At 53.4% G+C, this 27,468-nt stretch overlaps 3 protein-coding genes and 1 long non-coding RNA gene across 14 annotated transcripts in view; 2 read left to right on the plus strand and 2 right to left on the minus strand.

Annotated features, from left to right (window-relative positions):
* The window catches only part of PITPNM2 (phosphatidylinositol transfer protein membrane associated 2), a 124,722-nt gene extending 114,004 nt beyond the window's left edge, over nucleotides 1-10,718 (plus strand). For all 7 annotated transcript variants that reach the window (XM_014874906.2, XM_014874907.2, XM_014874905.2 and 4 more), the window contains 7 exons: nucleotides 2,324-2,440; nucleotides 3,266-3,382; nucleotides 3,692-3,840; nucleotides 4,482-4,631; nucleotides 4,710-4,893; nucleotides 6,084-6,212; nucleotides 6,477-10,718. In XM_014874906.2, the coding sequence (XP_014730392.2) occupies nucleotides 2,324-2,440; nucleotides 3,266-3,382; nucleotides 3,692-3,840; nucleotides 4,482-4,631; nucleotides 4,710-4,893; nucleotides 6,084-6,212; nucleotides 6,477-6,815 (1,185 nt within the window). In that variant the 3' untranslated portion in view covers nucleotides 6,816-10,718. The remainder of the gene's footprint in view (nucleotides 1-2,323; nucleotides 2,441-3,265; nucleotides 3,383-3,691; nucleotides 3,841-4,481; nucleotides 4,632-4,709; nucleotides 4,894-6,083; nucleotides 6,213-6,476) is intronic.
* ARL6IP4 (ARF like GTPase 6 interacting protein 4) lies at nucleotides 9,015-18,384 on the minus strand. Of its 5 annotated transcripts, none has more exons than XR_015807679.1 (7): nucleotides 15,983-16,059; nucleotides 14,305-14,502; nucleotides 13,638-13,979; nucleotides 13,116-13,233; nucleotides 11,891-11,960; nucleotides 11,512-11,694; nucleotides 9,015-10,755 (listed from the first exon to the last, which is right to left on the minus strand). XR_015807679.1 is itself a non-coding variant. In XM_088176098.1 (6 exons), the coding sequence occupies exons 2-6, from the start codon at nucleotides 14,492-14,494 to the stop codon at nucleotides 11,638-11,640; spliced, it is 777 nt and encodes a 258-aa protein (XP_088032224.1). In that variant the 5' UTR covers nucleotides 14,495-14,502; nucleotides 18,245-18,384; the 3' UTR covers nucleotides 10,774-11,637. The 5 variants fall into 5 exon arrangements, 3 of the variants coding, with proteins under 3 accessions (XP_088032224.1, XP_014730407.2, XP_088032225.1); XR_015807678.1 differs by lacking the exon at nucleotides 9,015-10,755 and adding an exon at nucleotides 10,774-10,965; XM_088176098.1 differs by lacking the exons at nucleotides 9,015-10,755; nucleotides 15,983-16,059 and adding an exon at nucleotides 18,245-18,384 and having other exon boundaries at nucleotides 10,774-11,694.
* OGFOD2 (2-oxoglutarate and iron dependent oxygenase domain containing 2) lies at nucleotides 16,508-23,053 on the minus strand. The gene is made up of 7 exons (XM_014874919.2): nucleotides 22,778-23,053; nucleotides 22,644-22,700; nucleotides 20,374-20,484; nucleotides 19,804-19,903; nucleotides 18,919-19,043; nucleotides 18,245-18,499; nucleotides 16,508-17,697 (listed from the first exon to the last, which is right to left on the minus strand). Exons 1-7 carry the CDS (start codon nucleotides 23,051-23,053, stop codon nucleotides 17,440-17,442), a joined length of 1,182 nt encoding a protein of 393 aa, XP_014730405.2. The 3' UTR covers nucleotides 16,508-17,439.
* On the plus strand, nucleotides 16,539-22,030 carry LOC148221622 (uncharacterized). Its single transcript, XR_015807680.1, has 2 exons — nucleotides 16,539-16,670; nucleotides 20,411-22,030. It is a non-coding gene; the product is annotated as an uncharacterized LOC148221622 (long non-coding RNA).
* Nucleotides 23,054-27,468: the final 4,415 nt, after the last annotated feature.

Here is a 27,468-nt window from a genome sequence, read left to right on the forward strand (position 1 = left end):
ATAGTGGCAAAGGTCAGTGGCACTTGTTTCTTGGTTTGTGCTCTGTGTGTGCCAGGTCAGATCTCAAGTCTGAAACTGAAACTTCTCAAAGGACAAATAAAACCAGCACCAGATACAGTAAAACCAAAGGGGAAGTTTTATATGAATTCAGCATGAATTGATAGGCAGAATGCAGTTCTCCATTTTGCCTTTCTAAGTTATTGTTATCTCCTCTAGGAACTCATTGGGGTTTAGTCCTGCAGCACAAAGCAGTTCTAGGGCCAGGAGAATGGGGTTGTTCGTGTCTGGAGTCTGACACCTCAGATTTTATCAACCTATATTTGGCCTAAAATTCAAATTTACTGTCTAAAATGTGTTTTTCCCTAAAATAAATATTTTCCCTTCAGTTCCTTGGGGATGAGGGGGAGTTATTTGCCTTAAAGAATATGAACTCCCCATGGAATGACACTTAGAGCATGGAGCTGGAAGAAACAAAACTCAAAGCAACTCTGTGGTTTGTGTTGCCCACTTTGGCGCCGGGTTTGCTTTGTGTTAGCTCAGCTGTTAAACCCTCCCTGTTCTCCTCCAGCCTCCTCTGCTGAAGCTCTCAGTTATTTATGATTCTGTTGGCAAACTTTCTTTCAGTGTTATCTTCCAAATGGTGTGAGAACCATAAACAGCAGCGGTGTCAGTGCTGGTGGCAGATGAGCAGTGCTGAAAATCCAGTGAGACTCTTCTGTTCCCAGGCTGTGTCCAGGCTCTGCCTGCACACTCCTGGCTGGATGGTCCCACATCAAACCCAGCCTAACAGGGCTGGAAAGAAGAGAGAACTCTCATTATGCATGAAGGGGAGCAGTTATGACAGTCTCATACACAAAATGTTCCACTTGGGAAATAGCCAATTATTCAGGTTTCAGCCCAAATCTGGGTCTGTAGCACTGTGTGCTGTTTCAAACCTTGTGGCACCTGGAGGTGCTTCTCCATCCATTCTAAGCCTGCTGGTGGCTGCCTGGGTAGTCTGGCACTCCCTTGCCCAGTGCCTGTCTCTGTTCACCCCTTTCTGCCTTGACACCAGGGTTTTCTCACCTTTTTCTTCTCTCTGTCCTTCACCAGCACCACACAACTGCTTCCCCTAATAAGGACTTGTTTCTAATGGCCTTTGAAAGTCATCTCTGGACAAAATGTAAAAAGAAGCTGTTGAATAGTTTTAGTCTCCAAAGATTAAATCTTGTTAAAACAAGCCCAGATAGCATTCAAAATACATTCCTGATTTAAATAATTTTCAGTGAAACTTGTTGTTTTGTTTACATTGGATTTCCATGAGCTCCCGCCCCAGCTCATCCTCCCTGGGGTCCTTTTTCCATTTCCCTGGATGAAGACCAGCTTCAGCTCTGCAAAGAGAGCTGGCCCCTGTTAGCCAAGCTCAGCTGGAGAGCTGCTTGACCTCACAGAATATGTTCAGGACCTGTAGAAGAGCCCACATTTAGGAGGCTTCTTAATTTTTTGGTCACTAAGGACTACTGGCAGTTTTGGAGTTCTGTGTGCAGGGTCACCTCCCAGCCCTGCAGTGCTGTGAGTCTTTGAGGTGTCCCCCAGCCTTTGGGTGTTATTCTTCCTTTTCCATTCTAGGGGTTAAGAGCAACCTAGGTAGGATTTAACCCTCCTCTCTCCATGTTCCTGCCTCCCATCCCTGTCCACGCCCTGGTGACAGGCAGGAATTGCCCTGCAGAACTGGATGTTTGGCAGTGATGTCCCACCAGCACAAAGTCCTGGAGTTCTGTCAGCCTTGAGATGAGGCCAGGATGGACAGACAGCCTGGGCTCTGCCTCACATGCAGCCAAGCCAGACTCCTGTGTGCCTCCACAGGGGTCAAATCAGGAAGAGGAGCAAAAGCCATGGGACAAAAGTTGGGAATTTCAGTAGGAATTAGAAGGATCAGCATCTGTCGGCATGTGGCCAGTCAGAGCAGCTGGTGCTGGATCTGTTATGGAATGAGGAAGGCTCGAGTTCCCTTGCTGACCGTGGGAAGGGACTAATGAATCCCTGGAGGAAGGGCAGGTATCTTAGTGCAGAGCTCATCCTGCTGTGTCTGAGTCAGTTTTGTACCTCCTGACAATCCCAAAAACCTGCATCCCAGCCAGGATTAAGTCAGCACGGGCCACAGGCTTTGCCAGGGCAAAAAAGGCCACTTGTCCTGGCAAACCTTCAAGCTGACAAGCCAAACACCCAGCAGCAAACTCGGGGGCCTCTCTCCTGGCATTGCTGTTCCTCACCACTGGCTCAGGATATGCAGAAACAGCCACAGGAAGAGAAGGCTGATGTCTTGGTGGTATCTGTCCTGCAGGTGATGAGACACGAGAACTCGAGTGTTTTGGAGCTGGATGGGAAGGAGGTGTCTGTATTCACACCCTCCAAGCCTCGTGAGAAGTGGCTCCGCAAGAGGACAAATGTGAAGCTCCGGGTAAGGGGGGTTTGGGGCTGAAAAAAGTGCAGTGTGTGCGAGTGTGCCTGAGTGTACCTGGGTGTGCATGAGTGTGCCTGGGTGTGCCCGAGTGTGTCTGGGTGTGCCCAGGTGTGGCGAAGTGTGCCCGGTTGTGTCTGAATGTGCCCGAGTGTGCCTGGGTGTTCCCAAGTGTGTCTTAGTGTGTGAGAGTGTGCACAAACTGTTCTGAGTGCCTGGCACTGACAGAGTGCTGTATTGCATTGCTGGGCTGTTTTAATGGTTTTATCCTACCTGGGTTCTTGTAAAAGAGCAACCCTAAAGGTGATTGTCAGCAAGGTCTCCTCTTACCCTCGAGTCTGTAAAACGCAGGAAGCGTTGGCTGTGGCTAAGGGAATGTTCTGGAATGGAACATCTTTCAAAGTCCAATAATACAAATTCTCAGTTCAGTAAGTGCCCTCTGCTCCTCGTAAAGTCTCAGTTTCTGAGAGGGCAATTCTGTGCCAGAACTGAAACAGCATCAGCAGATTTCTCTGGCAGTTGTGTCTATTTCCTCTTAATTCAAAAGTGTGAGAGTTAATAGAGAGTATCAGAATTGCACATACAGCCTGCCATGGGATTTGGCTCTGCAGCACTCCAATCCACCCATCAGTTCAGGGCACAGGGCCTCACCTCTGCCACAGGTCAAATTCTTTCCCAGAGCTGAGGGTAGAGTGGAGGGGGGGAATGGCACAGAGAAACTCATGCTCCAATTTGTCAAGTTATATTTGGCATTTCCCTGTGAGGTTATACATTGCTGAAAATTGTTTATTTTTTTTTTTCCTCCTCCCCTCTTGCCTCGTGCAGAACGTCACAGCCAACCACAGGATCAATGACACCATTGCTAATGAGGATGGGCCCCAGACCTTAACTGGGAGGTTCATGTATGGTCCATTAGACATGGTCACCCTCACAGGAGAGAAGGTACTGTGTGTGCTGGGGGGTTGTCACCACGTGTCACCATCCTGTTGAGGATTGCTGCCCTTGTGTCCTGGCCATATTCTTCTGCTCAGACTTGTGGGTGCCTCCCTGTTCCACCAGGAACAGCATTTATCACGGAGGTCTCACCACGGAGGCCAGGTTCATTCCAGCCCCTGGTGTTTGGGTGCTGCCCAGCTCAGATCCCTGAAGCGCAGAGAGTGGGAGCAGGACCAGCCCTGCTGCCACCCAAAGGAGCTTGGGAGGGATGTCCCTGTGCTCCTGCTGGGAGTGACACAACCTCACTGTCCCCAGGTGGACATCCACATCATGACCCAGCCACCGTCGGGGGAGTGGGTGTACTTTGACACGGAGATCAGCAACAGCAGTGGCAGGATTTCCTACGTGATCCCCGAGGAGCGGCGCCTGGGCATTGGCGTCTACCCCGTCAAGATGGTGGTCAGGTAAGGGGCCTGGGGCTGGCAGAGGAGCAGAGAGCAATTGGCTGGCTGTAGAACATGCTCCCTCCTGTTGCTGGGTGTGTTCAGGCCCTGGTTTGCCAACAATAGAGCCAAAGCCATTTGTACTCTGTAGCTGTAAGGGGAAAATCCACATTTTATTCTGGCTCCAGCATTACCGCCAGCATGGGAATTGGGCTCCTGCTGCAGGAGCAGGTCTTCTGCACCACAGAGCCTCATGATCATCTGCAAAACTGCACGACTGAGCATATTTTAAAGACCATAAACTTGTCCTTGAGGGACAGGACTTTGTACTTGTGATGATTCACAGCCCAGGGGCTCCAGCTCAGCTCCACTTGCTGGTGTTGGGCTGTGGGAGGGTGAGGAGGGGATCATCTTGATGGTGAACCCAGTAATGTTTTTCTGGGGGTAACTTCAGTCTCAGCTGCCAAGCAGTGCTAATCCATCCCCACCTGAGCTCAGAGACCATCACACAGTGCCTGGTAGTGCTCTAACTGAGGGTGGCATCACTGTTGGAGCCTTTGGGTCAGATGAGGGAGATGCTTTGGGCTCGTGGTGCTCCGCAGGTCCTGGTGAAGCCTTCTGGAGATTTTGATGTCTCTAAGCTCCTGCATCCCTTCCCCCAGGGGCGACCACACGTTTGCTGACAGCTACATCACGGTGCTGCCGAAGGGGACGGAGTTCGTGGTGTTCAGCATCGACGGCTCCTTCGCAGCCAGCGTGTCCATCATGGGCAGCGACCCCAAAGTCCGCGCCGGGGCCGTGGACGTTGTAAGGTCAGGGCAGGGCCTGGGGCAGCTGATCTTTCACTGGCCTTGCTCTGCAATGCATTGACTCGTGGCTTTTCCTTCCAGGCACTGGCAAGACCTCGGCTACCTCATTATCTATGTCACGGGCCGCCCTGACATGCAGAAGCAGAGGGTGGTGGCGTGGTTAGCACAGCACAACTTCCCCCATGGGATCGTGTCCTTCTGCGATGGGCTGGTCCACGACCCGCTGCGGCACAAGGCCAACTTCCTCAAGTCCCTCATCACCGACGTAAGCCTGGCTCTGCTGAAATGGGATCGTGGCACGGGTTTAGATTGCTCCTTGTCCAACCACCACTGTCAGCAGCAGTCTCTTGGCAGCAATGTGACCTGTAGTGGAAGATTAATCTGTTCATTTTATTTTCGTCCTTTTATTGCTCTACAAAAGTGTCTATGCTGTTAAATTGTGTTGCCTCTGCTCTGCACTGCTCCATTTCATCACTGCTCCTCAAACCCCTAATGGAACAGAGGCAGTAGAGCCTCCCTTCCCCCACACGTGCACTTTTTTCACCTGCTTGGTGGCTTTTTGGCTGCCTGTGGTGGAGACAGCAGGACTGAGAGGGAATGGAGCTGCTGCAGAAATGGCTTTGCTGGGAGATTCCACAGAAATCTTCCAGGTGTTTGACCCTTGGGAGGTCCTGATGTTGCTCAGCCCAGAGGCTCAGAGAAGCTCCAGTTAGAACAAAGTTTTTTGTGTCTGGAGGTGAAGGAGCTGCCAGTGTCCCAAGCACTTGCCCTGCCTTGATTAGCAGGAAATCTTCTTAGGCTCCCTTTTTGGCCTGAGTGGCAGTGGAGGGAGCAGCTGGCCCTCAGTTGCTTTCTCGTCCTCCACAGGTTTGGGACCAGGGTCAGAAATTCTCTTTCCTCTCCCTGACCTGTGGTTCTGGGCTCAAAGCTGGCCAGTGTGTGGTGGCACCAATATCCACACGTCCCCTGCTCCAGCCCACTACAGAAGGGGTTGTCCAGGAGCTGCTCTCTGCTTGGAGTAGAGGCAGAGGTATCCCTGAAAAACAGCAGGCTTTGTCCCTTCTCCCTCTGCCCAGCAGGTAGCAGCAGCTTGGCTGTGGAGGGGAACATTCATGGCTAATGATTCCTGCACAGGTTTGCAGCTCCTCTCCCCTGGTGACAGCAGGGAAGTGTGCAGCAACCTTGCCCCCTGCAGAGCTCAAGGGAAGGCCGTGGATCAGCAAGTGGAGATCTGCTCTTGTATTGCTGTCACTCCTCTTGTCATGGCCTGTAAACATCCCCAGCTCTGTTAATTAGCACTTCCCTGAGTGGTTCGTTATCCAGCTGGGAACTTGCATTAGTTCCAGTGACCTGAGATTCCCACAAATGCTGTTGGAAAACGGAAAGCCCAGCCTGTTGAGCAGCATGGGGTGCCCCGTGTGTTCTGACCCCGTGTGTTGCTTTCTGTCCCCTCAGCTGCACATGAGGATCCACGCAGCGTATGGATCCACCAAGGACATCTCGGTGTACAGCTCCATCAGCCTCCCGCCCACGCACATCTACATTGTTGGCCGACCCACCAAGAAGCTGCAGAGCCAGTGCCAGGTAGGAGCCAACTTGGCTGAGCCCTGGAGCTGCTGCCAAGGGCCTCCCATGGGAGGGAGGTGGGAATTTGGTCATCACAAATGTGGTGACTGAGCTAGTGTTGGCCAACGGCGTGGGAACTGTCCCAGGCAGCAGGGCCACATAATGGGTGTGAGCGGTTCCATGGCTGGACACCCCAAAACCCGGCAGAGCGAACATACCTGGCTGCCTGTGGCTCTCGGGGAAACGTGTCCCACCCCCCTAACGCCTGCCCTCACCCCACAGTTCATCACGGAGGGCTACGCCGCCCACCTGGCACAGCTGGAGTACAACCACCGCGCGCGCCCCGCCAAGAACACCACGCGCATGGCGCTGCGCAAGGGCAGCTTCGGGCTGCCCAGCCAGGCCGAGTTCCTGCGCAAGAGGAATCACCTGCTGCGCACCATCTCCTCCCAGCCCTCGGCCAGCGGCGCCGGCCACCGGCCCGAGCGCACCCAGAGCCAGTCGGACAGCGACAAGGACAGGGACAGGGAGCGCAGCCAAAGGAGCATGAGCATCGCCACGGGCTGCTGGGGCCGGAGCGCCGCGTCCCGCCTGGAGTCTGGCCTCTTGGGGCAGAAGTAGCCAGGCCAGAGCCAGGATTGTCAGCTGCAGCCACCAGAGGAGAAAATAAAAGGAAAGAGGGACGAGGCCAGTGTTTCGGGCTGGAAGGGTAAATATGGTGCTACTCTAATAACACGGTGTTCTGGGAGGAGACGGGATGGTTCCCACACAGAACGTGCAGGCCTTGCAGCGGGAGCGTCAGGTTTGTGCAGCGTGAGCCCAAGGAACAGCTGGAAATCGGGGGGGAAGTCTCCAGATCAGGACGGCGCTCTCTCCTGCCTCCTCCTCCTCTCTCTCATCCAGGGTCAGTGACTGTAAATACGTGCCTCCTCCTCGCCTTGTTAGCCATCGCTCCAACACGGTGACCGAGTGCTGTCCTCAGAGCCCCAGGAACAGGGCATGAGGCTGGGGGAGCTTGTACTGGGCTGTCCCGGGAGTCAGACTGGGGGCTCTGGGGTTGGGTAATGCGCCGCTCCCCCGGCCCAGAGAGGGATTTGTCGTGGGCTGTGCCAGGCAGAGCGACCGAGGGCTTTTCCTGGACAGAGAGATCCACGTGCAGCCACGTTCTGGAGGAGCTGGTGCAGTGTAAAGCTCGAGGAGCTGGTGCAGTGCAAAGCTGAAGCTGCATCGATGCCATTGGCAGAAACAGAAATGTCGGCAGATTTGTGCCCAACACAGCGGGGTCATTATTGTTACTACTGTTATTTTTTAAAGAGACCTTTTAGAAGCTGATGGAATTTAATGTGTTGACCTATTAAAAGAGGAATACAAGCTATTTTGTTTGAGCTGTTACAAACCTCAGACACTTAATTTGCTGTTAAAGTCTCCAAATAGTCTCACTATGTATTATTTCCAACAAGTAACCACCATATATTTGGAAACAGCTGAAGGCACTCAGCAGCGGGATTGCATTGCAGTTCTTCTCATCCAAATGCAGGGTCTGACTCTCTCAATACCCACCTCTGAGACCTTTCTTCTTCCCAGGTTCTCTCCAAGTTCAGTAGCAGCTTTCATGGGAACTAGACTCGCTTCTTTTACCTATAGTTACTGAACTGTAAAACCTCATTGTTTTTTGCACTGATGATTTTTAGAATGGAAACCTGTTACCATCTCATGTAGCTACACCAGTGTTTGTAGTGCATGACAATGAAATATTGCTAAGCCAGGGTGTGTGTGGATATCTATACATATATACACACACACATATATATATATGTATATATTTAAAAAAACACAAACAATCTGTGCAGAAGTTTTTCCAGCAGTAAGGAGACTGTAAGGAAGTGTGCCAACAATGTCAGGCAACCTTAAGAAAAGGCCATATCTTAATTTTTCTGGTGTGTTTCTCAGTGGATGTGCCTGAGGCACTGGGTTTGTGCTGCTGGAGCGAGCTGGCGGGCGCGTGGCAGAGGGCTGGCACCCCGGTGACACCCAGACAGGGACAGAGAACAGTGCCTGGAGCCAGGGCTTGCCAAAAAGCCCCTCAGTCCTGTCCCTCCCAGGGCCAGAAAAGGTTCTCTCCTTGCACACACCTCCTGGGGCGGAGGGACATCCACACAGGAGGTTCTGGAGTGCCCATTCACAGGCTCCAGTTGGCCTCTTCACATGGAGATTTTATAATCCTACCGAGCTCCCTGACTGTGTGTAAAGCTCCCTGCTTTCCCCACCACACTTTCCTGTCTTTATATCACTTTCTACTTACGAGGATCTTATTTATAACAGAGAATTTTTTAGACTGGCTGCTTCATTTTCTTACCAGTTTCAATAAGAACGGTGCAGGACGGCCGCACTGAGATCCACAGCACTGTGAACGCTGCTCTGCTCACTGCCCCTGGGCCACGGCAGACAAATCCAACTCATCCAACTCATGTGTTCGTGGTGTGGAGGGTCCAGGCCGAGGCAGAGCAGGGACAGTGCGGAGCTGCCGCCGGCATCCGAGCCCCTGGAGCGCTCAGACCCGACTGCAAAACGTTTAACCACTTCTCTTTGGTAATTAGCCAATTACAGAATGTACCTGATGACTTTTTCTTACTGGAAACTGACTTCCCTTTCTGCTGACTCAGCTTGGCTCTCTCTGAATGTACATCCAGAGCTTTTACTGGGTTTGAAAACAATGTGAATTTGTCCCAGCTTTTTGCTAGCCGAATGTTCTATCAAACAGATGCCATCTGAGTAGGAAGCCAAGCCACAATCCATCCTGTGAAGTCACCAAACCACATCACTAAATAATTTCTGCAAATTTGGATATGGCCTTTGCAAAATTCACCTTTCCTCCAAATCCAGAACCGAGGCGTTACCTGTACATTTTCCAGTGTTGATGAGATGTTCACATTTTCTTATGTGTAGATAGTGTAAAACAGAGGCGAATGTAAATGTTCAACATAAAAAGTGGATATATAAAATTGAAAGTTATTTATTTATGTAGAGGGGAAAAAAATGTCTGGAGGGACTGGAACCTTCAGGGTTTATTAATATTTTAAAAATGTAGCTTTTTGTTTCAGGCATTATGTACAAAGCAATTATTTTATGGACCAAGTTTAATGTAACTGTCAATGAATGCAGAAGTGCAATATGATACTCACCCTCTCCATCACTTCATGTTTCCAACAGCTCCTAACCAGTTAGCCTGACAATCACAGCACCTCCGTCCTCATCCTTTGTCGAGCTTCTTGAACCTTTCCCTGGCCCCCCATCTGTTGCCATTGTACGGATCCAACACGGAGAAGCAATTGTAGAGCAGGACCTTTATTGCTGCAATAATACCCGGGGAGGTGGGTGTAGTCAACAGGAAATAATGCCAGTAAGTTTTTCTTCACCGACTCAGTCCATCCCCGTCTCCATCTCTCAATCCTCAGCCGCCCCCATCTGGCACTCATCCCTCTGAAGCAGAGGTCAACACTCACAGAACAATAGCAATAGTTTAACTCTGTGTTTATAACCTGTTTGTCCCGAGCTGTTTTGGAGAGCAATGCATGTGACCTGATGCCTTTCCACGTGTATGGAAGAGGATCCGTTTGGACGTGGTGAGGGAAAGATTGATGTATATTCCATCCTTACTGAAGGGGCACTGTCAGGGTAAAGACCTAACTTATCCTTGTTACGAGTAACTTGTTTGCTTTGAAAGGAGAGAATGGGAAGTTTCTTGTCCTCCCTCGGCCATTGTCTGGGCAGCCCTCGGTGACAGCCCACGTCCTGGTCTGCACATCAGCACAACACAGCCTCGGGCTTTGGGGTTGCTTTTCCGTTTCCATGGGAATCAAACTCTGCTGCGGAGCTCAGATTTTTTATGAAAAGCAGCTTTTTATATTACTGCACCCTTAGGCCAGACTTTCTACCTGACGCTGTCCCTTTAAAGTCTTTTAAAAAAACAGTGAGAGGAGCCCGTGCATTCCCTCCGAGTCGTTTTCCTGTTTGCTCAGATCACTCAGTCAGATGAGGCGAAATCCTAATACCAAAAACCGTTTACAGTGTCGGGGGCACGAGCCCAGAGCAGGAATCAGCCAAAGGGTCACCACCACCCTCCAGCCCGCCCAGCAGCCGCCGTGCTTGCTGTAGCAGCCCCTTCTTCAGGTATCGCCACTGTTTGCTGCATTTCCTATTAGTTCTAGAAGCCTTACGGTCCCCTCCCTCTGCCTGTTGATACCCTCGACTGTCAATTTTATATTCCAACAATGTTAGTTATATTTTATTTATAAAAAATTGCTCTAGGGGTACCAGCTGTGCGTGGGGAACCAGCGGGGGGATGCCCGAGGGCTCCGGCTCCGCCCCACCTGTGCAGTGCCGTGCCGATGACTCGCTTATGTGTGGCAAACCTTCTGTACAACTTCCTTCTCCTCCTTGCTGTTAGTGCATCGTTCCAATGCCTGGTGTGCTTTGTGTACAGTATCATTGTGAGTTACACAGATTAAAGAAATGGGAAGGCTCTTCTCTGTCTGCTTTTTTCTGGGGTGGGGGAATAACTCTAGAAATGGACAAGTCATAAAATGTGAGCAGGTGCCAGTTTAATTGGGTTACAGCCATGAACAGAACGTGGAAACCCTCCGTGGAGATCAGTCCTGCAGGACCCATTTAACCCATTTGTCCTTTTCTGTTTTACAGTTTGTAGGTGTTTGCTTCAGAGCAGCCCTGGGCCCAGGGAAGCCCAGAGCCCCAGTGCTGCCCGGGGCCTGTGCTGTGGGGAAGGGACACGAGTTGCATGCAGGAGCAGAGAGCAAGGCAAAGCCACCTCTCCACAAAGCACACCTGCACAGGTGCCAGTGCAGTGTGCCAGGTCAGTGCTCCCCTACCCAAGGAAGTGAAGCTGCAGGAAGGCTGAAGAAGCCCTGGGGCACAGTGGAGGGTGGCACTCAGGGGTGCAGAGGAGCTGCAGCCTAAGCAGAGCCACAGCCACTCCCCTCTGAGCAGGGTCAGTGAGTGCAAAGGGCCTGTGAGCCAGATCCAGCAGGGAAAGGGCCATGGGCAGCCCCTGAAGGGAAGAAGTGGCAGCCAGCTGTGTGTTTCGGGGCCCTGGTACACACCCTGTCCTGGCCACAGCACCATGAGGTGCTCAGCCCATCCCCTAGGTGCTGCTGAGCTCCTTCAACATCGAGAGGAGCATGGGGACAAATGGCTCAGATACTTTACAGCCATACTGGCCTGAGCTGGGACAGGGAGGGGAGAAGCTGTTTACTGGGAGATGAACCACTAAAGTCGCTCTCCTTCCCAGTCAGTAACTTACAGAGCAGCTGGAAAGGGCCCCTGGGGAACATCTTGACACGGTGCTGTCTGCGTGGTCCAGAGGCAGAGGCTCCCCTGGGCTGGCAGGGGCAGCAGGACGGGCTCCTGGGCTGGCTGGTGCCTGCCCTCACTGCAGCATCCCCGTCCTCACCTGGAAGGCCAGCCCATCCCCACGTGTGGCTTGCTGCAAGGGAGATAGAGCACTCACAGCACTCCCTGCCCAGGGCTGCAGGACCACCAGCAACACCCCAGGGGCTCTGGCAGTGGTGCCAGGGCTCATCTTGTCCCCAGGGTAGAAAAAAAACCCTTCTGGGTGCAGCAGCTCCCTGGCCATGCCCAGCCACCCCGTGCAGCTCATGCTGGTGGCCAGTTCCCACTACCTTGTTAATCTCCTTGTGTCTCTCCTTGCTGACGATTTCTTCCAGGACTTCCCCGTCCCCCTTAATGAGCCTGCAAGACAAGCACAGGCCCAGGAGCCGTGAGAGTACTGGCACGTTCCTGCAGTTGCAAGGGTGCTGACCCCCACCCCGAGGGCACCTGCTGTGCCCCAGCTCCCCCAAACCCAGGAGCAGGTGCTGGGCTGATGCACCTGAGGCAAGGCCAGTGCTGGCCTACCCCTGACATTGTATTTTGTGACTTTGTTTTTGTATCAGTTTTAAACTTTGCCATTGCTCCCATGGAATTAATGTCACCACACTGCAGCAAGGACAGGAGTGCTCCCTGAGAACTGAGGGCCAGCTGGCCCTGCCCCAGGCTGTGGGCACTGCCTGCTGTGTGCAGTCAGTCACACTGGCACAGGAAAACACTCCTAATAAAAGTATCCCCTGTCACCCTACAATCCACAGTGCCCCAACCCATGCAAAACCTCTTCTTTTTTTTTATAGCATTCAGGTGTGGTCCTGGCTGCCCCAGGAAACTGCAAAGACATTCAGGAACAGGAGCCAGTTTGGGCCTGAAATGCAGCCAGGCCAGGGAGCATCTTGCTGAGCAAATTCCAAGCAGTGTCGGAGGCGGCTCACACCTCCAAACATGAACAGGAATTTAATTGTCTTCATTATGTGCCTTACAGGGAACCAACCTTTGTTCCACACCTCCCTGAGCCCTGCAGGCTGCCTTCTATTTTAAGACTGGACTTGTCATACCCAATTTTCTTCAGCATGACATTTTCTGCTTGCTGAGAAGATGCAGTTTATTAAAAACTGGGTCATTTCTATTTGGCAGCTAAATGAACTTGGGTTTGATTGCTGTCTGTAACCCCACAGGGCACATGCTCCTCATTCCCACCTGGGTATTAACCAGGGCCCAGGGCTTTGGAGCTGAAAGGTAAGTGGATGCAGCAATGGGATACTGGAACACAGCCCAGTGTCCCTTGTGTGGAGCCCCAGCACAATTCAGTGACTTGGTGTCATTGTGTCACTTTCTGGGTAAGTCACACCAGGCCTGATGAGGGGGGACCTGTGAGGGGTCGGCTCAGGCCTTTGCTGCTGAAGGGAGGCTGGGTCCAGGATGGTGCTGCAGTGCCATGGACAGGCATCCTCCAGGCCTCCAGCCCACTCAGCATGGATGGGAAGGGACAGCCCATCTCCCTTTTCCCCAGGGCCATACCTGGTTCTCCCTGTTTCGGGATCCACCACTCTCCTGATGACGCTCTGCCTCGCGTCCCACTCCTCCTTTGTCATTGGCTTCATAGCCTGGATCCGGGATTTCTGTTCATCTGTCAGAACTGGAATGCAGTGCTCAGTCAGAGCTGTGCTCCAGGGGAGGGGCACAGCACCAGGGCTTCGGCTCACAGACAACATTCCACACCCCTTTCCTGGCAGTACTCAGGGTACAGTGACAAACCACGCAAAGAAAGGGCACTTCAGATCCCAAAGCCAGGACATTAGTGCTGACTATGGCCTTCCATTTGGCATCTTTGTTCCCAACTCACATCTATAAACTACATCCTAACACTTTACAAATCAATCTCTGAGTGTGGCTCAAAGGTGGGCACAGTACTTAGGAGGGAGGAGAGCCTGGGGCTCCTCCCTGTGCACAGCCCAGCTTCCCTCAGACACCCTGCATGGAAAGGGACCAGCACAGCTCCTGTGTGCACAGACTCCAGCCGGAGGGAAAGTGCATCATTACCTGGCCCAGGATCCACCCCTGATTCCTTCTGCCACTGCTCCAGTGAGGGGCCAGGCACCTCTTCTCCCTTGGCTTTCTCCTCCTTAGCCCTCTCCTTTGTCTTCTTTTTTGATTTCTTCTTTATTTTTTTCTTCTGCTTCTTCCTCTTCTTTTTGTCTTTTTGTTTCATTCGCTTTTTCTTGCTGTCTTGACTCTTCTTCATTTTGGAGTCACTGTCACTGGAATCATCAGAAGAGGAGCTAGAGGAAGAGGAAGATGAGGAAGAGCTGGTGGATGAAGAATTCCCAGAAGAAGAGGTACTTGCCTTCCTCTTCTTTTTGTCCTTTCCTTCCTTCTTCTTTTCTGCAATGCACAAGAAGAGGGTGAGTGGAGCAGCTGTGGCGCTGCAGTAGCAGAGATGTTGCTTTATCCCCCTCCCAGTCTGGTTTCTTTCCTGCCTGGAATCCCCCTCTGTGCCCAGTTCAACCCAGGAACTGTGGGTTCCTCTGTGGTACTAGGTCCATCTCTGCACTTGTCAGAACAAGACCAAAGGGGGCATAAAGTACAGGACAAGGTGACAGACGCCAACTAAAACCAGGGACCCTCTTCTCTCCCCTGGGCCCTCTCTGTGCACCTGCCCCAAATGTGGAAATGTGGTGAAAGCACAAGCTCAGGGGCCTTCCCCCACCTTCCCTGGCTGCTGCCAAGCTTGACTTGTGTCCATGAGAGCCAGAGATCCTCTTCCTTGGTGGAGAGCTGCTGCCTCGCTGTGAGTCCTTGCTGCTCTTCCTCCTTTTCTTCTCCTTCCTCTCATGCCTGCTCCGGGAATTGCTTTTGCTCCTGCTCCGCGATCGCTTCCGAGAGCGGCTGTGGGCCATGGCAGCTCCTGCAGGGAAGGGGTCACATCAGAGCCATGGGGGACCAACCCTGCCCAGCAGCCCCAAAATCCTTCAGTCTGAGCCAACAGCCCTGGAAAAGCTGCTCCTGTTGAACTCCCTCCCTGCTCACATGCACTCTGCCCATCTCCCATCACAGTCGTGGCCACGTGGAATTTCACCAACCCCCAGCGTGCAGCCCTGGCAGGGAGCTGGCACAGGGACAGCACTGCCATCCCCAGGCAGCCTTCACCTGCCTCAGACAACTGTCCCCAATCAGGTTTTCCACATGGAAAACCTTCCAGCAGGTTTCCCACTGTGGGCAAGCACAGAAGGGCCTGGGGCTGTTCCTGCAGCAGTGCTGTGCCCATGGTCACTCCATCAGGAGATGCTGCACCACAGATGGACACAGGCAGAGTGTGATGGATACTGCAGCCACACTCAGCAGAACAAAACGTCCTCCCAGAGTCAATCACCCACTTAAAATGCTGAGAGCAGCCACAAGCCAAGGGGAAGAATGAATTTTTAATATTCCAATTTACTCTTAGAAAACAGATGATGCATGGAGCTGGCACCCCTGTCCATCAGCCCCGGGGATGCCGGCGGCCCCAGGCCGGTGTGATCCATGCTCTCATTAATTAAAAAAACCTAACTGGCACCGTGGGCAGAGCAGGAGCTGGGAAATGCTTTCTCACAGCCACCTTCCAAGTACCACATTAATTAATTGTTTACCACCTCGACTTTCCCAGGCAGCAATTTGGATTTGCTCCCAAGTGAATCAGACTTTTGATTGATTTCCATAAGGAAATTTCAATCAGAAAAAAAAGAAACAACAAACCAAAACCAATCACAACCATTATGGGCACACAGGGAAGTTTCAGAGGATGAGAGTCCTCCATGCACACACACCCAGCAGCTGCCCCTTGCACCAGGGCCGTGCTGGGGACAGGTCTGGGACTCGGATCGTTCTATTCTGGTTGTGGCAGCAGGGAAAAAACCTTTTATACATCCACAGCAGCAGGATCAATGGATCTGGAGCTAGGTTCAGCCAGCAGCATCCCGGTGACGAATCTCAAACCCATCCCAGGCTGGCTGTGCCCCAAGCCGGGCTCTCACCTCCTGACACAGGCTGGGCCCACAGCGACTCCTCCTGCCCACACAGCTCTGCCAGGCCCGGCCCCGCCCGGCGCTGCTCTGCCCTGGGCAGCTGCAGGGGCTGTCCCTGCCCTCACCTCCAGCACGGGCAGCCTGCGGCATGCGATGTGTGCTGGCCCTTTAAGAGCTCAGCACGAGGTGCGCTGGCCCTTTAAGAGCTCAGCAGGACGCGTTCTGCGCGCGCGGCCCCTTTAAGTGCGCCGCTCTTTATCAGCCCCCGCCGGCCCCGGGGCCGCCGCAGCGCTCCCGCCTGTGCTTCCCTCTTTCCCCGGTGCCCTCAGCCGGCCCGGCCCGATCCCGCCGCAGGCAGGAGGCGCGAGGGTGAGCGGGACTCACCGGGCCGGTCCCGCCGCCCCGAGCGGGGCTCCCGCCGCCGGGGCCGCGCTGGCCGCCTCCCGCCTCCGTCCGCCGCGCGTGGGGCCGGGCGGCAGCCGGACCGCGCTCTTTGGTTCCGGGGGCCGCCCCGTAGCTCAGTTTCTGGGCTGAATTCGGGCAGATTGGGAGCGCTCACGTTCGCCAGTGAACGAGATAAAGGCTTAGAGACTGCGTTTCTTGGTAGTGGCTCCTGCTCAGATACAACCGCCGGTTTCCTTCCCCCGGTGTAATTTTAATGAGCTTTACTAATGAGAAGCTCATCAGCACTCCATGCTCATGACAGCCCCAGCCAAAACCCAGCGGGTCCGCTGGGAGAGCTGCAATGAACACCTTTTGTGCGAGCTGCACTCGCCTTCAGCCCTTCACAATTACCGATGTGATCACCAATGTGCTGTAATTACTGCACTGAACAGATCAATGGAAAAGCCCCTTATCAATTCAGCACCATCTATCGAATAGACCGAGTTAATTTTCCACGGAGGCAAATGCAGACACCAAGACTTCTTTAATTTGTTTAGTAGGTGGAAGAGTCACATGCTTTCAGCCAGCTGGAATAAAGGAGGGGAGAGCACTTGACCCTTCCAATCCATCAGTTTCTGGGGGATGTTGGTGCCAAACTAAGAAGCCCCAGGCCTGCTGCTGCATTCAGGTAGGCAGAGTTATTTTATATTTTCACTTCTCATGTAACTAAAGCAAAGGGAGTTAAATGTACATCTTGTCCTCCTCTGGGAAGTTTTGCTGTGCTGCAGGTGGTTCCCAGAGCTCTGGCTCTGCTTAATAAGGTTCACAAAAACTTTGAAAGGAAAGTTTCTGCTCTCAAGAAGCCTCAGGAGAACTCTCAGCCACCCTGGGGGATCAGTGCTCCCTGTACTGCTCCTGGTGGATTTTTCTGAGCCTGGGTTAGACAAACATCCAGTGATGATAACTCCCTGCCATTCCCTGCAGCTCACTGTGAATCACCTGGATCTCATTCCTGAGCAGATCCTTCCTGGCCACTCAGCAACACAGAGCTCTTCCCCTGTCCCTGGCAGAGGACAGGAGGCCCCAAGAACAGCAGAGAAATTGTTTCTTGTACCGTTCTTCCCCATTTCCAATGGGACCTGGACTACTGCTGCTGGCAGAGAAGCCAAGGAGCTTTGGGTGTTTTCCTTGTGCACTTTGAAATGTTGACAGAGCTCCTGCAGGGAATCACAGTTGGGGTTTCTGTGTCTTAGAGTATCTTCCAGCCCCACCTGAGCCCTCAGGAGCCGAGTTCCAGCTTTTCCAGCTGGAATCCTGGCAAGGCTGGCTTTGCATTCCTTCCCAAGGTGAGAACTGCTCCTTGCAAGGACTCGTGCACCCAGCAGAGCCTGTGAGTGCAGCCTGGGAGGTCAGAAAGGAACTTTGGGCAACTCGCTGTGGGAAAATCACCACCCCTGCTACCCCAAGGCACAGAGATTCACGGTGTGGGGTTCTGTGAAGCCATCCCCAAAGCCCTCGGCCTCCACCAGCTCGGGTTTCCTGTGGCACATGGGGCACAGCTGGTTTCGGATGGCCGATGACCTCATCCACACGATGAGGTTCCAGCGCTGCCCCGAGGCGATGGGCAGGGCCCCGTGGATCTGCCCCCCTCGGTGCAGCAGCCCGTGGCCTCCCATGTGCTCCACCTCGATGTACTTCGGCACGGGGCTGGGATCCTGCAACAACGGGAGGGGGTGTGCTGTCACTTCAGTGCCTCAAATGGTTGAAATTTGTCACCTCTTCCCCCACAGCACCCAGGGCGAGCAACATGGAGAGGGCAAACTGCACCTCATTCAGAGAGAATTTAGAGATTCAATTTAAAAAAAAGTTTCACTGCTGTATAGCAGCTTCTACCTCACTCTTGCCCTAAAAACAGGTGCTGGAGATTTATGTTGAAGTTACATCTGAAATAAATCTCTCCCTCATCATCTCCCTGCTCAGAGTTTCAGATGTGCAAAGAGGGGATGGCTTGTTTCACTCCAGTTTCTACTGCAAAGCTGCATCTGTTCTCTCTTTAAAATACTGAATATTGGTATTGGAAATTGGAATATTACAAAAGGGGCAAAAGAGGCTCCTGTATAACCAAGCCATGTGAAAAATGGGGAAGGAACAGAGCAGTTTGACAGTTTGACTGTCAGAAGTGAATAATTGTTTTTTAGTACACGGTGAATGCCTTGAAGCTGAGGGGTGAGGAGGGAGAGGTGAGTGGGATATGCTCGGTACCTGGTTGAAATCCCCGAAGTACAAGCTTCCTTCTGTGAATTCCTTTCCCAGGGAAACGTTCAGGGTGACTTCAGCGTTGTCATAGTGAGAGCTCAGGTCCAGGTCCTCGTGCAGGGAGTACTTGACCACAAAAGCTTTGTGGCTGTCCAGGCAGGCCCCGCCCAGCTCCGGGTACAGCAGGGCCGTGATGGGCAGGAGCCGCTCCCGCAGCGGCGTCAGGAAAGGCTCGTCCATGCCCAGCTCGTTCAGCAAAACCTGAGGACACGAGGGGGGACAGCTCAGCAGCTGCTGCTCCTCAGAGCTGCTGTTCTCCTCCAGCCCTGCTGCTGGCTCAGATCAAGGACTTTAGAGCAAGGGCTCCAGCTACAGGGAAAAGGAAGGAGGATCAAGCTGGACAGTGATGGGGGAAACACAGAGTAATAAGACCAAAACTGTCTCCTTGATTTAAATTTGTATTGCTTAAGCACAAGGAGCTCTTTGCTCTGAGATACCAACTCCGTCCCCTTCCCCTGCATTCCCACTTTCTTCTGTCCCTGTAACATTCCCTCAGCTCTCACTCCAAGGGGCACTGAACTCAAACTGCACAGTGTAAAATGAGACTCTGGAAATGGAGGGAGTGAGGAGGTGAGCACAGTGAACACTGCCCCTGAGGAAGTACAAGAGATGAGTCCTACCCCGTAGTTGTTCATGGTGTTGGGCCTGCCTTTAGGCATATCTGACTGCTCAAAGTTCTCCAGCTCATCCACAAAGGCCTGGCAGAATTCCTCTGTGAACACTGGCAGTCGATAGATCCTCTTATCTGTCAGGAGAGGGGAGACAGAGTTTGCTGGGGAAATTCCCCAGTTTTCCTGGCTGCCTGTCCAGCTGCACTGTGCTGGTGTCAGTGAGAGCACAGCACTCACAGGCTCCACTTTGTGCTGGGACCATTTCCTGGGATCAGCTCTGGGGTGTATTTGTTGTTTTTCACGCTGGTCCCTCATTTGCAGAGCAGAAGGCTGTGTCTGGAACCGGTGCCCTGGATAAATCCAGGAGCTCTGCACACAGACATTGGTGTCTTTTGCCTTGAGCAAAGGAGGCAACTCTGCCTCTTCCCCTCTGCATCTTGGCAGCATTTCTGGTAGGCAGAGAGCTTCACAGCTGCCTCCAGGGAAGCTGAAAACCCAGATCTGTTTTTCAAAGACTGAAAGTTAGACTGAAGCTGTTTCAGCCCAGACTAACCAACAGGGACTGTCTGTAATGGCAAAACACTCAGGGAGGGAAAACCAAGCTCCCCGGGCTCCCAGTGCTCCTTCAGCAGCCTCCCTGCTGAGGTGTGCTACAACCAAACCCCCAGCCCTGCTGCAGCTGGAGCCTCTGGTGAGACATCAGCAGGCTGGGATGGGAAAGCAGAAAACAACCTCTGATCCAGAGCAGAACTGCTGCCTCTCCAGAGACCCTCCTCAGGCAGGGAATAACATCCTGTGTGCCCCAGCTTGTGTCAAAGCAGAGCTGTTCCAGACAGGGCTTGGGAACAGCTGTCACCAGGGAGATCTGTGTGACTGAGGTGTTGTTTTCTTTACCTGAGAAGGACTCGAGGTAGCTCAGGAGGCCCTGGAGATCAGCACCTGGAGATGTGCAGAACCTCACAATTTCCAGAAACTCTGGGGCCAGGAAGGAATCCTGGTGTCGAGGGAAGGATGGGAAAAACACACAGAAACACAATCAGCCTGCAAAGCCCGAGAGGGAAATGAACTTCAGGGAAATAGACAGTCCCTAGGGAGCAAGGCTGAGTCACACTCGGGTTAATTCCATGGCAGGAAATGCAGAATGTCACTGGTGTTTTACCTGGTGGGGCAGGGAAGTTGCTGCTTGCTTTAGTTCATGGTTTTGTAGGAGTAACTAGCCAGATTTGTCACAGATATTAGGAAAGAGCCTTTCCTGTCTGGAACACCAGGAATCTTGCCTGGGGAACACGATGTGCTGTTGTGTTTTTAAAGTTTTAAATCCAGTTTTCATTGCTACACCTGTGTTTTAATTCAGTGCAGCTTTAGAACTGTGCAATCCCGAGGAGAAGTGGATATAAACTGCAAAAATAAAACTCTCAGGTAATTTCTTCTGGGTGCAAAAGAGATGTCAAACCTCCTGTGTACCTGCAGAGTGTACACCTCTGGGTGTTTTGGTTTGTAGCACTTGGAGATGATGGCTCTGCGTTCCACTGACTGATGGATTAACTCTTTTCTTCTCTGCACTTCTGCCTCAATCTGTAAGTAAACAACAGAGCACATGGTCAGAAATCAACAGGACTAAGTAAAACAGCTCCAGGAATTTGCTCATTGTTTTAAACCGGTTATTTTTGTTTGGGGGCACCTCTGGGAGACAGAATGTTTGCTTTGTTTTTCTGTGGTCAAGACAAGTCCAGAAAATATCTGGAAAGCCAAATGCCTGAGAAGAGTTGTGTTCTCTTTACAGATGGCTTCAAAAGTAACTGAGGACTTTCTGTGGAAGTGTCAAGTGGAGCTGTGAGGTTTTAGCCCTTTCAGGCATTCTGACACCTCCTGAATCTGGCTTTTGTTCTGACAATAGAGGCATTGTCCAAAATAAAGACATTTGCTGGCAGCAAGGCAAGTCCTGTCATGAAGGGATTACTGCTAAGTGTGGTGGAGACAGGCTAAGCTGCCCTTTGTCAGAGCAAACAGCTGATCCAGGCAGCTCTTCCCGTTTGATTCCCCATCCTGGAGTTCATTTGTAACAGTCCTCACTGAGGAGTGAGCCAGCAGCCATTCCCTGGGACCGAGCAGCTCCTGTGTCCATTCCCTTTCCCTCAGTATCAGGACCTGAAGGTCTTGGGAACCGAGCAGACAAATCAAACAGATTTCTCAGCTTCCTTCTTCTTCCCCTCCCTCCCAGCCCCAAGGCCCCTGAGCACCAGGTCACAGGGCAGGGATCTGTAACCCAGCACTGCCTAAAAAAATCAGTATCGAGTTCTAAGTGGGAAACTTGGACTGGAATTTGTGCTGGACAGGGAGAGCTGTGACCTCCCACAGCCACTGTCATCTGCTTCCTCCCAGCCCTGAGTGACTCCTGTTTATGTCATGTTTATGTCTCCTTTATGATGTTTACATTGATACAGCAAAATTTGTATGAAGATCTGAGCAGATCTGCAGAGAGCCCAGGTGATTAAAAAGTGGTTAGGACCTAGGGACTATAAATTACAACCAAAGTTAGGATCTTGAAATCCTAAGTGAGGCTTTTAAAATTTATTTTAATATTTTTATAGATTTATATTTATTTATATTTTCCTATATTTTAATATATATATTTATGTATAACTTTTTAATATTAATTTATATTCTGTATTACATTGCTTGTTGTGCTCCTTTGATTCTGCCTGGGGAAATCCTGTGCTGCTCTACTCATAAGTTCTGTGCTGTATGAATCATAATATCCTGTTAATAAAGCTTTAATTAACAGGATGATTTACTGCCACCATCATTCTGCCAAGAATTCCTAAAAGAACCTGTCTGTCCCCTTAGTGTCAGGTGACATTGGAGCTGGTGAGTGACCGATCCTTGTCCCTGGCCTGGAAAGAAGCAGAGATTCCGTGATAAAGGGTGAATTTCTGTGGGATTCCCAGCTCGGGGCTGCCTTTAAAAATGATTGGTACAAGAAGGGACAAGAAAGACAAACCAGGGCACTGGGAGGCAGCGGAGTAAATGCAAGGAGGGAGCGGCTCAGAGGCCGCTGGTTTGTGATGAATGACAGGTTTAATTGCAGGGTGTTGCCCGAATAAACTCTTGGCTGATGGGCGCCCGCGGGGAATTCTTCTCTCTGGAGCTGCCCGGCACCAGAGCGGATCGGGACGCGGTGCCGGGAGCTGGGCCCGGTGCTGGGAGGTTCCAGCAAATCCCAAACTCCCTTCGGGACTGATCCCGGTGTGTGGGAGGGGATCCCAGAGAAGGGCCAGGGCTCCCCATCTCGTCCCCCGGGATCGGGAGCTGGCCCAGCTCAGGAAAAACCTGAGGGGCACGGGATGAGCAGAGGGAGGGAGCGGATCTGCTGGGGGTGTGCAGCCTGGAGAGGAGAAGCTTTGGCCTTGCAGGGCCTGAAGGGGTCGACAAAAAAGATGCAGACAGTTTCCAATGGATGGAGTGACAGGACACGGGGAATGGCTTCACTAACAGAGGGCAGGGTTAGAAGCGATTTTGCAAAAAATGTCCTCCCTGTGAAGGTGGTGACGCCCTAGCACAGGGTGCCCAGAGCAGCTGTGGCTGCCCCTGGATCCCTGGCAGTGCCCAAGGCCAGGTTGGACAGGGCTTGGAACAGCCTGGGACAGTGGGAGGTATCCCTGCCATGGCAGGGCTGGCACTGGATGAGTTTTCCAGCCCATCCCCGGTGGCCGTGAGGGGCTCCCGCTGCTCACCTCCCTCAGCACCTCCTGGAACTGCTCCTCGCTCCGGCAGCCGCGCTCCCGCAGCGCCTGCAACACACGGGCACGTCACGGCCGCGGCCACCGGCGCAGCCCGCTCCCCCCGGCCCCGCCCGCCCCAGCGGTACCCGGCCGTAGTCCCGGCGGAGCTGCGACCCGTCCCGGTACCGCACGTGGAGCCCGAACCGCCCCACGAAGATGTTGTCGGTGAAAAAGCAGGCGCACCCGCGGAACGGCCGGCCCGCGGACATGTTTCCTGCCGGCGAACGCGACTCGGTCCTGCCCTCAAAGGGCTCCGCTTCCGTCCGTGGGAGGGCGCATCGGCAAATTCCCAACCGGGGCAAAAACGGAAAGCGGCGGAACGCGCCCGTTCTGCCCAGTTTGACGCTTGTTGTTTTTGTCATCTCCGTGACGTCGCCGCCGCCCGATTCCGCAGCGGGGCCGCTGCCCCGCAGCCCTCACGGCCGGGCCGGCTCTGCTCGGAGCGGCAGCGGCCGCCGCAGGTTGTTTGCAGACGGTCCCTGAGATCCGCCCGCCTCTCACGGGGGCGCGCGGCGGGGACGCGCGCAGCGGGGTCAGCGCGGCCCCGGCCCGGCCCGGCCATGGACGCGGCGCTGCCGGAGGCCGAGCGGGAGGTGGTGGTGGCGGCAGAACCCTGCGGCCACGGCAGCAAGTTCGAGGACATTTACCGGCTGCTGGCCGAGGGCTGCTTCCCGCCCAGCTTCTGCTCCATCAAGAGGAAGAACCTCAAGCGCTACGCCCGGAAGTTCGTCGTGGACGGTGGGGAGCCGGGGGGCAGCGCGGCGGTGTCGGGCTGCCCTGGGCCGCGGCCTGCCCCGGGGGCAGCCTGTGGGGGAAAGCCGGCGGGTGCCAGTCCTGCAGACACGGGGGATGTGCCGGAGTCTGGGCCTGGGGAGGGGATGGGCTTCTGGGCAGCGCCATCCCCGGCCAGCCCCGTGCCTTGGCACCGCGTCAGGGGCACGGAGCGGGGATCGTGGCACCCCGCGGTGGCACCGGTGCTCCACGGCTGCCCCGTGGGGACCGCGGTGGCTTTGTTGTAGCGGAGGATTTCACACAGTCTTGAGTGCAGGAAAGCTCCGTGGGCGTGCGTGGGGGTGATTCCAGGTTAGCGGCTTCTCCAGGGGCAGCAGGATCTCCCAAGGCAAGCAGCAGCCCCCGGAGCTGTGTTTCCCACTGTGGAAAATGACCGCTTTTCGGGAGGCGAGCAGCTATGAGAAAGAGCTGTTGGAGACAAACCTCTGGCATCCGCAGGCGGCTGCCTCTACTACGTGGGACCCAAGAAGGAGGAGAAGCGCGAGGTGATCGTGGATCCCGAGCGCAGGCGTCAGGTCTTCCTGGAAAGCCATTTCACCGAAATCGGGAACCACTTGGGCCAGAAGAAGACCGTGCACCGCATCCAGAGCCGGTATTACTGGCTGGGCATCGTGAAGGATGTTGTGGACTGGGTAAGTGGAGAGCAGTGACCGTGTCTGTGACACCGGTGCTGGCAGCAGTCCCGAGGCAGCAGCCACAAGAGCCCTGGTGCAGGGATGATGTCATTCCCCGTGCCTGTGCTGGGAAGCCACACACTGAGTTACTCTGCAGGTGAATCTTGGAACGTCCCGAGGCAGCTGGATAGGCTGGATGTCTTCCCCTGAGTGTCAGGAAGCCTCTTCAGCCTCCTTGTGTGGGGAAGTTTTGGTCAGCATGGCAATGTGGGATTGTTTCAGACAAGTTGCTGAATCTAGCTTTGAGCAGTCTGGATTCCTTCCAGAGCTGCCCAGTTCCCTAAACTATGGCTAGAGGAGGATCTCGGTGTCTCCTCTGCTGTTCCATTGCTGGCACTTCCCTGCAGCAGGACTCTGCATCACTGTGGTTTAAGGAGTGTGCAGGCATTGCATGGTCTGAGCTCCTCCAGCATCCTAGAGCTGAGGATTTCCCTAACCAGCAGTAGGAGGTTAAAATACAATAAAAATTTGCCTGGAAACAGGGTGAGAAATAGCTTAGCTGTAGGCCACGTTGAGAAATTTGGTTATTGTGTCAGAGAAAGCTGTTAGGTGAGCCCTGTGAAAGGTGAGATGCGTCAGCCTGTTTTGTTTCGTCCTCTTTTTTTCCTGCGCCTCCTTATTTTTATTGGGAGAAAGGAAACTGCTCAGCCCTGCTGTGTGTCTCACCCTTCCACAGCCTGTGCAGTCTGAGTCTGACAGGATCCGTCAGCACATTCCCAAGTTCCTTTGATCCCTCTTTTCCCTCTCCAGATCAAAATGTGTGAAACGTGCCAGAACGCGGAGCACAACAAGAACGTGATGCGGAAAGCCAGGCCTGTCAGGGTGGAATCCCCCTGGGAAGTGCTGGGATTAGACATCCACGGTGAGTGAGTGTCTCAAGTGGCTCTCGGGGCTCCTCCCCGCCAGCCGGGAGTGTGGCAGACCTGCTGCCACACGCACGGAGGGAAAGCTGCCGGCTCTGAGGAGCTGCCAAGGAGGCCACAGCAGCCGCCCAGGGTGCAACCTGATCCCTGGGCTTGGCTCGGCTCCCTCTCCGCACACAGGGAGAGCTGTGGGCGTGCCTTCTTCCCCAGAGCTGGAGCTCTGATGGGTGTGTTTTTGCTGACAAAGGTCACCGAAAATGTTCTGGCCGAATGACATTGCAGAGGAGAGTCGTGGTCACTTCTGCAGCGACTGGGTTTTTAACTTTCCCCGTTTGGGGTATATGACGGCATCGCATTGATTTTTTTTTTTTTTTTATGGCTATTTACGCAGGGCCTTTTCCCGAGACAAGCCAGAGCAACACACACGTCCTGCTTGTGACTGACTACTTCACCAAGTGGGTGGAGGCTGCTCCTCTGCAGAAGAAAGATCCCTTCTCCGTGGCTAAAGCCCTGGCTACTGTTTTTTACAGGTGGGCCGCTCTGCTGTTGATTACATTGCACCTCTGCAGTGTGGTGGGGAGTGCTGGGGTGTGTTGCAAAAATACCTGGTGCCTTCAGGATGTTTTCCTGTGAGTGCAGGAACTCTCCCTTCTACAGGAGAGACCATGCAGTGCCTCTCAGTTGCTCTTTACAAAGTCCTTGGGAAGAGCCTGTTACCCTCCTGTTATGGGCAGAGAAGAAAGAGGCAGAAATGTTTCTCTGAGTAGCCCAAGGCCAGGGGAGCTGTGTCCCAGTTCTCTGCAGAAGCTTTAAAACCATTCCCAGATTTCTCCTAGAAAGTGTTTGTGTCACCATGTGACATTGTCCTTGTGGAAAACACGTGGGGCCAGTGGAGAATTTGAATTCAGAGCAAGAAGCTCCTCTCATTTCTGCTGCTGCCTCATCATTCAAAAGCAAACAGGATTGGCTGATTTGGAACAGAGGGACCAGCAGACCTCTCTGCTCTTTGGGAGGTCACAGCAGCCTCGTTGGCACCAGCTCCGCTGGAGGGTCCTATCCCCTTCCTATCCCATTTGCACCCATAAAGATGGAACTCCTTGGGCTCTGTCTCAGCTGATGGAGTAAAACCAGTTGTTTTTCCTGTTCTTGCCCAGGTTTGGTGCCTCCAAGAACATTTACACCAGTCAGAGCTGGGATTTCTGTGAGGAGGTAGGTTTGGTGTGGGGTGGTTCAGGGGGAAGCAGCATGACCTTCAGCAGGTTTTTTGGCAGCAGGTCCTGTGATGTGCTGTGTAGGAGGGGCAAGGAGCTGATGCTGCCTTATCCCTGCCCCAGCCCTGTTGGGAGTGGGAGTTGCTTTGCCAGTGCTTTCACGCTGGCAGGGATTTAAGGTTTTGGATCAGTGGTGCAAGTCTTCTCTGCTTAGGAAAGACCGTGTGCACCAAATTCCAGCCCTACCCTGGGATTAACCCAGCTTCCCAGCTGTGGAAAGCTTCAAGCACAGGAGCAGTCGTTGCAAAACATTTTCCCAGGCTCTAACTTCTCTGGGGAGCGTTTTCTGCTGCACAGCCTCTCCTGGCAGAGGGGGCACCGTGCCTTGGGGCTGCTGTGGGGCTGACACACCGTGATCTCCATGTTCTCCCAGGTGAGCCGGCACCTGTGCGAGCGCTGGAACATCTCCCAGCTCCTGACACCCACAGACCCTGCAGACCCTCCCAGCCCTGGTGACTGCAGTGCTGAGGTGCTCAAGGCCTCCATCTGCAGCGTGGTGAACGAGAAGCCCAGTGAGTGGGACACACACCTGGACCCTCTGCTCTTCGAGTTCCGCACCTCGGTCAACTCTGCCACCAAGTACAGCCCCTTCTTCCTCATGTTCAACAGATATGTGTGCCTGTCCTCAGAGGTAACTGCCCGGCCCAGGGGAGCCTTACAGGAGCTTTGTCAATGCTGTGGTTGCAGAGTAACACCCGAATCTGTGCCTTGCAGGTGGATTTTGTCAAGGACTCTGAAGAGCAGAGGGCTGGCTCTGGTAATGCCGACAGCCTCCCACCGTTCACAGCCATGGTGCAGGAGCAGCAGAACGTGGTGAAGGAGATTGTAAGTCTTGTGGTGCCTTGAAATCATTTTGCAGCTAAGTCCAAGCCTGGCCTGAGAGGAGAGGTAGCACCTGAGTTTGTGCCAAGGGCACAAAGGAGCAGAGCTGGACCCTCTGGTGGTGCTGCTCAGAAGTGGGTGATGAAATACGAGGGACTGACTTACTCTGTCAGGCTAAATGAGAGCTGTGTCCCAGCCTGCCCAGCTCCCTGCCTTGTAATCTGCATCCCAAATCAGCCAAAGGAGTCCCTCCTTAGGAAGGGACAAGAAGCCTTCAGGGACAGGCTGTGCAACCACAAAGGTTTAAAGTAACCCTGCCCCAAAATAGGAGGAGGTTGGGGATACCATGAAGAGT

The sequence above is a fragment of the Sturnus vulgaris genome, chromosome 19, assembly GCF_052056855.1.
Source record: "Sturnus vulgaris isolate bStuVul1 chromosome 19, bStuVul1.hap1, whole genome shotgun sequence".
Taxonomy (NCBI): Eukaryota; Metazoa; Chordata; class Aves; order Passeriformes; family Sturnidae; genus Sturnus; species Sturnus vulgaris.